At 34.3% G+C, this 13,582-nt stretch overlaps 2 protein-coding genes across 6 annotated transcripts in view; both read right to left on the reverse strand.

Moving 5' to 3' along the window:
- Window positions 1-4,217: 4,217 nt before the first annotated feature.
- Window positions 4,218-11,345, reverse strand: LOC134656950 (peptidoglycan-recognition protein LB-like). 4 transcript variants are annotated; one of them, XM_063512510.1, is made up of 5 exons: window positions 11,281-11,345; window positions 9,940-10,086; window positions 6,280-6,529; window positions 5,232-5,350; window positions 4,218-4,496 (listed from the first exon to the last, which is right to left on the reverse strand). In XM_063512510.1, the coding sequence occupies exons 2-5, from the start codon at window positions 10,082-10,084 to the stop codon at window positions 4,231-4,233; spliced, it is 780 nt and encodes a 259-aa protein (XP_063368580.1). In that variant the 5' UTR covers window positions 10,085-10,086; window positions 11,281-11,345; the 3' UTR covers window positions 4,218-4,230. The 4 variants fall into 4 exon arrangements, with proteins under 4 accessions (XP_063368580.1, XP_063368581.1, XP_063368579.1 ...); XM_063512511.1 differs by having other exon boundaries at window positions 11,182-11,319; XM_063512509.1 differs by lacking the exon at window positions 11,281-11,345 and having other exon boundaries at window positions 9,940-10,149.
- LOC134656962 (chromobox protein homolog 1-like) overlaps window positions 9,051-13,582 on the reverse strand; it is a 179,759-nt gene continuing 175,227 nt past the window's right edge. For both annotated transcript variants that reach the window (XM_063512526.1, XM_063512525.1), the window contains one exon: window positions 9,051-9,067. The gene's annotated coding sequence lies outside the window, so the exon portion shown is untranslated. The remainder of the gene's footprint in view (window positions 9,068-13,582) is intronic.

Below are 13,582 nucleotides of genomic sequence, written 5' to 3' on the forward strand. Positions count from 1 at the left end.
ACGAGTAAAGCTTGTTACTAAATTGTCTTAAGCATAAATTACCATAATAAGTGCTTCCATAATGGGTTTGTTTTGTGTACAGTTGTATATCGTAATCCCTTACATAATTAATATATAAGTTAGGTATTTTATTTATATACTCATAATATGAAAACATTATTTAGTGTACCACCGGCAACGGAGGCATCGGAGCAGTAATGCTGCTGTACAATGTTATTTAATGTATGGAAAACTTAAATAAAGCTGTTTGGTTAGGTCTCGATTATACTTACTTGACACTGTCATCTGACATTGATAATTCGCCGCACATTTGTGGTTTTCCATCAGAGAAGGGTTCTTATGCTTCATGTGCAATGAGGACCATTCTATCAGAATTTCCATTGGAACTTCAGATAAAAAAGTCCTTATTAGTATTATTACACTTGAAGCATAAGGACCCTTCAGTGATGGAAAGCCACATTTGTGCGTGAAAATACCGTAACGACTGGGTGCAATCACTCAGCGACCATTTTTTTATTTATCAATGTCGCGTTGGTAAAAGGAGTAGCTAGGCAATCAATACGTTAATATTTTATAATTGTCAATATTTTAAATATTTATAAACATTTATTGATAAAATATGTTAGCCATATTTCATCATACATATAATAATAACGTATCTTATGGTTATAAGAAAGGGAAAATATTTATATATAACAAAATATAATTATATTTGTTTATAACTGTATTAAGTGTAGCCACTATATTCTTAGAATTGTCTTTTTAAATAAATTTCTATGTATATTTTTAATCTTCAAGAGTGATGTGGTGACAAACTACTCAGTCATCAATATAAAGTACCTACAAAATTTCGGTCAAAAAATTGGAACAACACCACAACTAAATTGGCAATCTGCCTGAGGTTGTTTTATTCACCACGGCACTGGTAAAATGATTTCATCATTAACAATGCTTTCTTTGTCTAAATCTTTAGTATTTCTGGAACACGTTCTGTGTCAGTCTGTCCGGATGCATGTGATGAACTGATGATCAATACGCTTACCCTATCATTAACTTTATATACAACATTGGCCTAAGTCCAAACATTATAATATTAGCTAAGCTATTGTGTTAAGAACACATTAACTGGTGTCAAATTTAGTAAATTTAATATATTTAAAATACATAAGGAAACGATAAAATATACTATACCTTTTGCGAACGAGACGAGTAGGAAAGTATATTCTCTCAAAATGATTTTCTGTGGTCAACCCATTAGTAAATTTGGTATGTTTCTATCAAAAATAGTTTTAAATATATTTCTAAACGTTTTGTTCGCATTGCGGATAATAAATTAGAAATTATAAAGGATGTTTTTTTTTTATATAATTTGATAAATGTTTGTACGAATCAATGTTATGGTCATTTTATTGCACTCGTTAAATTAAGGAGATAATAGTAGTTTATGCAACAGTGATATAATAAGGGTTCTTAAAATTCAAGGGTCGAAGTTACAAAACGAGACGTAGTCGAGTTTTGTAAAAAAAGACCCGAGAATTTTAAGAACCAATTATGAGCTGTTGCATACATTACTTTTTCTATGACAGCTGCAGCAAAAAAAAAGAGTTATTATTAAAAAAAAAAGAGTTATTATTTTAAAAAAATTGAGTTATTATTTAAAAAAAAAAGAGTTATTATTGTAAATGAAAACATACCTCTTTCAATCAAGATGATCGGAACTTGTATCTTTAAAAAAAAAAAAGCAGTTGTATTATACTCATAAGATGACTGCTAGCAGTCATCTTATGAGCCTATAGACAAATCATTCAAATGACATTGCTTTAGATATCACTGTCAGTCATTTAATTGACACATTTAAGTGCTGGAGTAGAAAAAATTATTTAATTCTGTTTAGTGTACAGTTGTATAGATGGATGTTTAAAGTGTCTATAGCTATTGGAATATTGTATCGAATTTGTCCTAAATGTCTTTTTGTACTTGTCTAGCTTCGATAGACTTTTCAATAAAATGGTAGCAAAATGCCTCGATGAATCTTTTGTAGCGGTTTGTAGTAGGTACACATTTATATTTACGTTAATCGCTTAAAAACAAATCACTCTCATTATTTTATATTTTCAGGCAAATTCACAACAGTCCCAAAAATGTTATAGAAAATAATCAGTTCACACCTACACAGCCATGAATTTTAGTTATCTCATGTAGCACCTACTTATCTATAGTATATCCTAAAGAATATTAAGTAGATTAAATAGATATTTAACGATGTTAATAAATGACATTCTAACTGTCATTGTTTATAGATTCGTAATGAAACTATTTTTGTGAAAGTCATCTTGTCATTAAAATATGTTTACACTTGTATCGATGTTTTATTATTCAGCCTAAGGCTGTGTACACTAGAACTGTGCGAGGCAGCGATCCGCTGTAATCCACCAAAAGGTACGCACACGCACCAATCAGAACAGGCGGCCTAGCCAAGATGACGAACGCTTGCGCTTTACCATCGAATCGCTTTGTGTCTCTCTATCACTCTTCCATATTATGATATTAGTGCGACAGTGACAGTTACGTTTCAGTTGCGTTTGCACCGCTGCCACTGCGTAACCTCGCATCGATGTTTACTCTAAATACCTACTGACATAAACCTGCATGGCATTTAGAATCCGTAATGTAAAATTTCTATGAAAACATGACGCGTGACATTCCCTCACTTTGCTTTGCCAAAGTCGGCTCAAAGTTAGCTTGGCCTGACTCTATCTCTTCCTGTGAATTGTAGTCGGTCAGGAACAGTTGAAACCAATTATCATTTCAGGCTAGTCTTAGAATTTACACGGAATACAATTGCCTGCCTTTTGTCGGGGCCTATTTAACTCGTGATGCGGCTATTCAATCAACTTCAGTTTATATTTAAAAAATCTTGCATAATTAGCTTGGGGACCTTAGGGTAGGTCAAGGTGGTTACAATTAACGTAAACGATTAGGTAAAAACTCCAAGAGTAATTTGCTTAACAAGTATAAAAATAGCCCAGAGTATCAATTAACTATAAATATAAAAAAAGTATTTGACCTCGGTGAAAGACAGGTAGTACGGTGATGCCCCGTAGCATCCGTAGTAGCTTCATCGTAATATATGACGTCACAGCCGATCATTCACCCGCGATGAGTTAATGAATCGTATGTATACTTACGCGTGTTTTTAGTTTTAGTCTGACTCACTGTTTACTTGCACCTAATTTAAAGGGAAAATTGTGAATAATGTCAAGCCAATTTAAAGATTACCTAAAACTTGAGAGCATTTGTCAATAAACTAAAAATTTGTATGCAATTATTTAGTTCTACGATATACTTACAATTTTTTTCCAGAGGTATTGTAAAGGCATTTTAAATGAGATATTTAATAATTGTGCTAACGGGACGCTATATTTATTGTTTAATTTCCTTTTACTAAGAAACGGAAATGAATTGAATTTACGTCCGATATTTCGGTGGCGATATTGAGCAGGTGAGGCCTGTTTGTGGATACGTGTGTGTGTTCCTATTTAATAATTTTTTAGTTATAATTGTAGGTGAGTTAAAACAAAAAAGGAAGCGTCTAGATATTTACAATTAAATGTATTTATTACGAGCTATAAAACCTTATCAAAAATACATTTCATGACTCATTGAATACAGTATACTATGATTATATAACTTATCGGAGGACTTACGACTTCAGATCAAAACAGATGGCATTATAGTCACCTAAATTAAATATCAATAAATAAATAAATATAACAATATCACATATTGTATGCCCTTTATTAGTAGTCAGGATTAAAAGTAGCGTATCAGACTATGCGTCAAAAGTCTACCTACCATTTTCTGTTTACAGAACAATGTAACTGCTGTTGCTGGGTCCCTTTGTTTCCCAAAAAAGTGTAAGTCATAATTTATTGTTTGTCATATTATCATTAGTCTTAAAACTGAAACCGTTAACTTTCAGGATTTTCGTAAGGTTATCCTATAGATAGGTTAGGTTAGGGTTGTTTTATGGCAATCCTGAAAAGTGACGCGTTTCTGACCCAAATAAATTATGACTAACGAAAATGCGGGCAAACAATACCTTTATGACCTAAAACTTTTTGGGAAACTGTTGTACTTTTGAACGCGAAATTTTGAGATTATCCTATTCTGAAAACTATTTGAAAGTGGCTGATACCTACTTTTTGGGCGTTGTATCTCAAGTTTGCCTCAAATTGACTTAAGCGTTTTATTATATTCCTTTCTAAATTCCTCGCTAAGCTCAGGCACATTGACAAGGTCCTTAGCCGATGCAGGGAAGGCCGACCAGTGGTCCCAACTCTTGATAGCTTCGAAGAAGGATTGGCCCGGGCACTCGGTATCTCTGACTTGTCGATGCCCAACCAGCTTGTAGTTAGGTTGGATGTAGCCCAGATCAACGCCCGCTGCTATTAATGATTTCACGGTTTTCACCTGCTCTGCTGGCGGGACAGAGTCTGAAAGTAAATAAAAATGTGATGTTATAATATAATTAATTCATAAATAAAAAATAAAATCATTTATTTCGGACGTTTGAATCCATATTCTACAAAACACACAGTGTTAGTTACAAACTTACAAATAGACTTTAAGATAATAAGATAAGATGTTGGGAGGTCCATTGCCTAACTAATGCACTATCCCATCTCCCTGCCACTACGGCCAGGAGACTGTGGCGGCTGTCGCGCACCCTGCACACACTGCTTACATACTGTTGTACTCTTTGTTTATAATTTTGTATTAAGCAGAAACGTCTGCAAACTAATGGTAATTTATCCGTCAATTATCTTTTAGCTGGGCTTAATTTAAAAAATGATTATAAAAATATATTTTGACCGCATTTTTTTTTACTTAAATGTTACATTTCTATATTAATTAAATTTGTGCTTAACTTCCAAAAATGTCTAAAATTATTTTAAGTAACAGCTACTCCATAACCAACTCCATACTTAACTAATGTCAGGGGCCATCGTTCGACGAATAGCTTAGACGGTACCTACGGTACTTGATTACTTACAAAAAATAAATACTTTGTCTCAATATGCTTGAATCTAAGAGTAGGTAGGGAATTCTAGGGATCTAATATTTTTTGGAGGAACTTATTAAATGCTTTTTCTTGTGCCCCTTAGCCATCCCTCTCTATCCGCTGTCTGCTAATTTACGTCAAAACACTTAATGTGTGATATGCTTACTTGTCCAATCGCCGATGACGCAGATGCCAATGCTGACGTTGTTGAAATGCAGCGCGTGGGCTCCAAGAATGGTCCATCCTCTGCCTTCATACGCCACTCCGTCGCTGCCCACACCAAAACTAAAAGAAGCATAAAATACCTTAAAAACCAAAATCCTTGGCTAGAAAAAGTTGATAAAAAAAAACTAAAAACTAAAAATATCACCATACACCTCGTATCTGATACTATACTTATTACTAGAGATGCCCCGTCGGCAACTATTCGGTATTCGGCCACTTTGCCGAATATTCGGCATTCGGCCGAATGTTGCCTACTATTCGGCCGAATACCGAATATCTGTTGCACCTACTTAAAAAGAAAAATTGCACAATAAATATAACAAAAAAATATGTAGGTATATTTAGAATGTGTTCTTGGAAAGTTGTTAAATACGAAGACCATGTTTTGAGCATTTGTTTGTTAAAAAACATTTTATTTTTATCATGAGTCTGATTTGTTTGACTCTATTCATTAATGCTGTTCAACATAAATATACCTTAACTAACGTTATATCTAACGTTGAGCTTTGTTGGCGATCAGTTTTCATAATAATTGTGACTCAAAATGTTCGCATGTCATGCCGAATATTCGGTCGCCGAATATTCGATATTCGGCCGAGAAAGGGGCCGAATATTCGGTATTCGGTATTCGGCCAGAACCACTATTCGGGGCATCTCTACCACACTCTACTTATTACGTTACGCGACTTACGCTACTTGTACCTAGCTGTACCTATGCGAATAATTACAATTTAGGTAGATATAAAATATGTAAATTAACATTTTACCGTTACACAGCAGCAATGTCCTCATATCAGTCATGTCATCGACTATATGACGCATAACAAACAGTAAAAAATACTTTATTTTCAAAACACATGCATTTTGCAGGTTATGTTACTTTACCTAGGTACAAATATGTATACCTAAGCACCAATTTTTTATCGATATGGGAATCGGAACGCATAATACCGTGTTTTAATCAAGACATAGGCAATTAATGTACTTACTGATATCCAATATCCCACCAATGTCGATCATCGATATGAAAATTCTGCATGCTCTTCATAGCCTTTATACAATCATCTCTATTGTAGCAAGCTAGCGGGGTATACGAGTGGTGGATGACTACGTAGGGAACCGGCGTGCGCAGTTGCAGCGTTTCCAAAGGCGACCTTGCCCCCCATTCTGAGCGGCTCACATAAGGGAAGTCGTAGGTAACGACCTCGTTTTCTGCTGGATCGGAACTAGACGACGTGCCTGTAATTAATTAAACAATGTATTTAGCGTATCATTTGTTTTTGAAACGATGTGTAATAGTAGTTTATGTAACTGCTACATAATGAAAGGCATTAAAATTTGAGTGTGGGTTTAAGAAACGAAGTGTATGATGTTTTATTCAAAACTATTAATGAATTTACTCAATGTTTTAAATTAAGTACCTATACCTACTATATTTTCTCGATGCCAATGATAAGAGTAGGATGTCTAGTAATGGTTGTATAAATTTGCATTGCACACTCATACCACTGAGTCGACAACAAAGGCAGAGGTTTTACATATTGGGCTGGCTATAACATGCAGAGAGCTGCAAAAGTGCATAATTAGTTACTTAACAACATTGATACACTGTTGTGTTTACACACTCTTACAACTAAAACGAGAATGCACGTTATACTTATTGCTTTACTAAATATTTTCAATTAAGAGTAATACTGTATTAGAGTATTACCAATACAAAACAAAAGAATAACTGACCTGACTTAGATATCACAACCATGTTACCTATCAATAACGAAGGTGCAAGTATCCAGATAAAGCTTAAATCGTTTTTTTATCTAGTGGCGCGTCTGAACACAACGAGATTTGAGTCTCAACAGTAAACAAATATTTTGTATAAAGGACATGACGTGGCTGTTTCTCTCCAACTTCGTTTACTATAGCGTAAAGGTAAAGCCGATTAATGGCCTTGATAACATAATTAAAGGCATCCGAAAATTAGGGGATTTATTTATTCCTACATTTTGTGTGAACCACACTTTATATTTGTACAATAATTATTGGACCATTGGTAAAATTTGTCACATCTATCACAAAAACTATATTTTGAATAATTACAGGTTTAAGTGCTTTAACAACCCTAGTACTGATTAAAATAATTCTATTTTTGTATAGGTACCTATACAATACCTATATGACGGAGGCACGGGCGACGGCGATGGGCGTAGTACCTCAATGTATTACTTCACAGCTAAATTAGTATGCTACTAGTGCATGAAATAAGCATTCGGACTTGTTAACCATACTAGCGCCTACTATAGTCCAGTACTAAATGATAAAAAGAACTAATTGCTATTCGAATGCAAACTGATTTGTTGTAAAATAAAAGATCACATGAAACGTTCAAATCTTTATTCAAGTCAAGCTAGGCCGGCTCCAACCCTACACCTCTGACCTGAGAAGATTTAGCCCAATATGGGACCGGCAACAAACTCAGCGGGACACATCTTTTCAAAACAACACATTCTTTCTTTATTTCACAAAAGTAAGCTTCTAATGACACATAAGAAATCAAAATAACACTTGGAATAAAACACTTAGCTAAATGGATAAAGAACGTTGGATTCTATAAGCTTTCAGAATAATCCTTCAGGTATAAGCCTTCAGGAACGTGGCGAGTTAGGCACTAGGTATGGCTAACGTCCGATCTCTAGCGCGGTCCGATCAAGTCTGCCGGCGGAGCCTCATCGCTCCCGCCTCGAAGTCAAGTTGGCAAACCTGTTCGACCGGTCTACCAACATAACGACAAAACTGCCACCTTGTACCAAACTTCACCCAAGTTACACAACTTGATATTCCAAAGCCTTCTACCTGTCATCATAGTTCAACAATACGCCAATAGACGGCGTTACTATCTACGTTATGAATTTCGTTACAACTTCAATAAAACGTAGCCAAACATTGCTAATAGATTATATACAGGCGTCTAAAACTATGAACTGTAAGGCTGCAATACGTCCTTCGGGAGTCACGCTCCGACATATATTTATATATTTTATATTATGATACATTTGCATGTTATTCCTGATTATTTGCACGACTTCTAATGAGCAGATATACAATAACATATATCTGCTTTTATCAACAATCAACTAAAATATTCACTGAACACTAAGAATATGCTGAAATTAAACACTCGTTGAAATTATTTATTTTAGAGGCCCAACGGATCCGACATGAAGGCTTCTTTTAAATAAGTAGATAAAAAAAAAGAATATGCTGGTAATTAAGTAAGTATACGTATAGTTAAATGACAACCGTAAATATAAGATGATAAGGTTTCTCAAAATGCGCCAACGTTGAATAAATTTTAATAATAGTTTATAATAGTTTTGTTATTGAGTAAAATATTATTAATAAATATTTCTCCTTTTCTTTTATTACTCTTAATAAGACAAATGCCGCTTATCGCTTATCGTATAATTTATCAACAAAAAATCTTATTTTTTATAAGCGCATGCTTGCATAGAGATATTGCCAGGTTCCATCTAATTCAGGAAGTAGATGTATGCATGTACATATTTATTAAGGTATACACTTTAAACTCTCGCGTTTTGTACACATATTTAATTACACAAACGGGTCTACCGCGATATAATTTAACTGTTTTTACCTTTAATTCCGACGTTTCAGCTGAGTTGCAGCCAGTTGTAGGGAATTAAGGTAAAAACAATTAAATTAATATCGTGGTAGACCCGTTTGTGTAATTAAATATTTATTAAGGTATATTTTGCAATGCTATGTAAGTAAGTATACCCACCTACAAACGCAAGTCCACTACAAGCTGCTTCATATTTTCTAGGTACCTACTCGTAATTATGTTTTTTACACATCCAATAATTTTATTTATTTGCAATTACCAGGCCCCTATTTCACCTGTGCGACAATTGTCGACATCACTGTTACTGACGGTACAGGCCTCCATAGACTACGGTAACCGCTTACCATCGGACGGGCGGTGTGCTTGTTTGCCACCAACATATTAATTTTAAAAAAACTCCATTATATCGCCAATAAATAAGTACTTATTTTGCGAAGCTAATGACAATTGTCACAAGAAACACGACAATTGTCACGAAATTCCGACACAGAATTCATTTTCTGTCAAGATTTACCGAAAGTTCTATTAAATCGTGTGACAATTGTCATCATCATTATCATTAACTTCGAAAGAGAAATACCTGTTTTTTGCCGATATAATAAAGTTTTTTTAAATAATACAATGATGGTGGCAAACAGGAATACGGCCCGCCCGATAGTAAGCGGTAACCGTAGCCCATGGATGCCTGTGACGTCAGCAACAGTGACATTTGTGGAATTGTCGCACCTGTCGTCGTGGTGAAATAGGGGCCAGGACGGGTTGTATTAGTTTTATAGGTTATATCGATATTTATTTGAATGGACTTTCAATTATGAATCATCAGTATCAGTATTTAACTCTATAATTTTAATAGTTCCTAATAGTCCCAAGGGTTCCAAAATGGGGGACATAACAGTATAATATCAATAGGTATTAGAGATTTCCATGACATTAACTCATTTGATCTTTTCGGTCTATGGTTACTACTCACAAGCTTGCTGACTAGGTCTAGGTACGAAATTCTACTTACGAGTTAACATCACAGTTGGAATGGCCACGGCCATTCCAACTAATCCAATCAATAAAAGCGCAATTAAAATTCTCATTCTATTTGTCTTCTTTACAGTTTTCACAGGATGCGATTCTTCACAATCACTGTCGTACGCATCTGACATATCTGCAACCAAATTATACATGAATCAACGATGAAAAAACAAGTGAAGACTTTGAAAAGTTGCTAGGCACTGTTTACATTATTTCCGTGTGATAATTTTATCATATAATCTGTAGATATCGAGTTTTATCGGACGCGTACTCGTGAGGAGATAAGTTTTTACGAGTGCGATCTCAAATACGCAAACAGAAAAAGTTGAAAACATAAACACTGTTATCACCTTTGACATAAAGTATAATTTTAATTGATAATGGGTGTTACTAACATGAAGCATGTCTATCTCCGTTTTTAAAGCTACTGCATTAACCTACCAATCTAACGCGGATATTTTCAGGTAATACCTATTCGTACCTAAAGTGTATTTTTTTATTCGGTAGACTAAAATGACATTTCATAGTATGGAATGACACATGATGTTCATACAATGAAATGTCATTTTAGTCTATCGAATAAAATAATAGACTTTAATAACCTTTAATTTAAAGTAGGTAGGCACTCAACAACTTAGGACTGCAACATCATTCATTAAATCATGAATAAATGAGTAAATATTGAAAACCTTATTACTTATAAAAAAGTTGCCACTGACATATCGCAAAATTTAAGAAAACCAATCTGTTCAAAACTAAAGTATTTGTTTCCATAATAATTAATAATACTCTTACAATAAAATTAAAATCTTAAATATATTCTGAGTGTCCGTATCCGATAGAGCCCACGTCAATGGCATCTACCTATATATTAATTATGATTAATGTTTTACACAAAACTTATGAATAAATTTAATATAATCAACACCGAACCATCTTTAAACGCTTTGCTAATATTCCATCCATATTTTAATTTTATTATATAAAAGGCAACTGTTATTGTTTCAAACGTAGGTATTTTTTACTAAATGTTATAGTTTGATTTAACTAAAATTTTGACGATTAAAAATATTCACATTGCGAAATCTAACGTAATTTTTTCAAAATTTATTCTTAATCCATTGACACACTAAAGGATTAAAAGGAAAGTGAATCGTCATAATTAATGCAACCTGAAAATATTGCCAATTTCTTTAACAACCAGTAAAAAAAAAGTAAAAAAACCTACACTTTAATCAACAACTGATCACAAGTCTTCGTACGACACTCTTATCCAATATCTTGATAGCTTGAAACTAAAGAATTGGACAACTGTACGCGAACTCACAATTTGAGCTAGCAGCGTGGTGGACTGGCGGGGGACTATAGAAACTTAGTGTATGGTTCAACTTGCTTTATACATATATATAGGTGCTTTGGCAATCGAGGTGATTCCCCGACCGACATTCTTGATCAGATGGACTGAATCCATGAAATGAAAAATGGGATAAGATTTAAGTATACGGCTAATCTTTTCGATTAAGAATAACATTAGTCATTACATTGTTCAGAAAAATAGAAACGTACTTTAGTGTCTAAGATTCTTACAAAAGATACTTTAGGCATAAGTTATGGTTTTCTGTTTAAATCCTGTATCTTATTAATGAGTTTTTCGGAACTAATGTACTAAATAACATTTGATATTTGCCACTAACTTTTCGGTGAACGAGAAAATCTTGAGGAATCCTACTGTACTGTATACATCCGCGAAGACGATCAAGGGAGTCTCAAACCCGCATTGGGCCAGCGTGGGCCCCTGCCCTCTCGCGCATGATGGCTCCTCTACACGATGGGCCAACGCCGGCCACTCCAAGGGACGCAGCCATGCGGTAGAATGACATAGCAATATCACTTGCCATGAACCTATAATATTACGGACAGAGTTTCGCTTACAACACAGCTGTGATTCCGACATCCATCAGTTTCTAAGTATTTACGCGTGACACACACACATTGACAGCCCACATCCACCAGTTTGCCGTCAGACGAATCGAAACGTCATTGAAGTAAACATGTCGAAGAAAAATATAAAATATGCCGGCATGCGTAGTTAAATCCTGCTAGAATTGTACCGATCGAAAGAAAAAAAGTCACGGAATAACTTTTCATTCTTAAGTTTATCAATTAGTACGTAAAATCACGATAATTTGTTGTTTATAAATTATCAAACTGCAAAACAGGAGTGTGACCAGTAACATGAATAGGGTAATTTCCGGAAAGTAGGGTAATTGATACCCTTCTTATTAAATCATTATTTATTAAGAGATCATTTAGGTAAATGGTTAAATTATTGATTGTGCATTTCAAACTAGGTCGGTATGGTAATTTCCCGATACTAAGGAGCGATACTTAACGTTTGTTTGTTATGTATTATAATTTTTTTGTTGAAAACCAGATATGTTTCAAGTTAAATGTATAAATTAAAAAAACATGACGAACTGATTTCATTATGATGCTAAATATCATTAGGTATTGAAAATAATGTTTGCACAAAGTAATTGTGCAATATTGCGCATTTTCAGGACCTATAAAATCAGATACGTACACACCTTTTTTATTGTGTAACGTAAAACTGTCCTAATTTTTTATTTTAAATTAAAAAAAAAACTAGGACGATATTAAAAATAATTGTTTCACCATTAGGGGAGAATTTGTGTTACATGGTAACACTCGTCTACACGCACACATTCAAACTGGCCGCCATTGCAGTGTCACAGTTTGTCTTAGGTGACAGTCCGTCCGTAATATTCTAGGTCCATGTCACTTGCTCCCTCTAACGCATAAATGCGTCCCTTGGAGTGGCCGGCGTTGGCCCATCGTGTAGAAGAGTCATGAGAGGAGGCTTGTGTCCAGTAGTGGGGCGTATGTAGGCTGAATTATTATATTACCTAAACGAAAAAAAAAGTACGTCCCTCCCTGCACAAATTATACTTGTAGATAGCAGACTTCGTACAATAGGAAATATATACTTTTACCTACTACTTTTCCAACATTGTGTACATATTACTCATGTAAGTATAATTACATAAATAATCTATGCCCCTAACTACTGTTTAAGCGTGTGTGTTTAGGTAATATAATATAATAATGATTGATATTTGAGCATCTACCTAGTAATTTGATTTTAAGTGTAAAATAAACATTTTAAACTTACCTGTTTTCTGAATATTTTTCCACTGATACGCCTTCATAGGTGCACTTTTCCTAACAACAGTTTTAGCGCTGGTTAAGCTGGTTTAAATTAAGTAAATATTTTATAAATTGTTTCACTGTAGTAATAATAAAACTTTGATAATCACTTTACACTTCACAAATTCCACACACAGATAGCGCACTGGCTCGAGAACATAATGTCACTGAAAACTGACTACCTGTCGTCATGTGCTATTAAATCATTTAGAACACTGTCCGTGGAACATGTTACTACGTATGTCAGTCATATGGAGTTGTGCACAAACCACGCGAGGTTTTCGGCAAATTTTTGACCCCCGATTTTATCAGGATAAATGAACTAGAATACTTAGCTACGAAATTAAATGCAGTTGCAATGCGAATACTTTATTTTGCAAAACAACAAACACTACATAAAT

The sequence above is a fragment of the Cydia amplana genome, chromosome 19 (assembly GCF_948474715.1).
Source record: "Cydia amplana chromosome 19, ilCydAmpl1.1, whole genome shotgun sequence".
NCBI lineage: Eukaryota > Metazoa > Arthropoda > Insecta > Lepidoptera > Tortricidae > Cydia > Cydia amplana.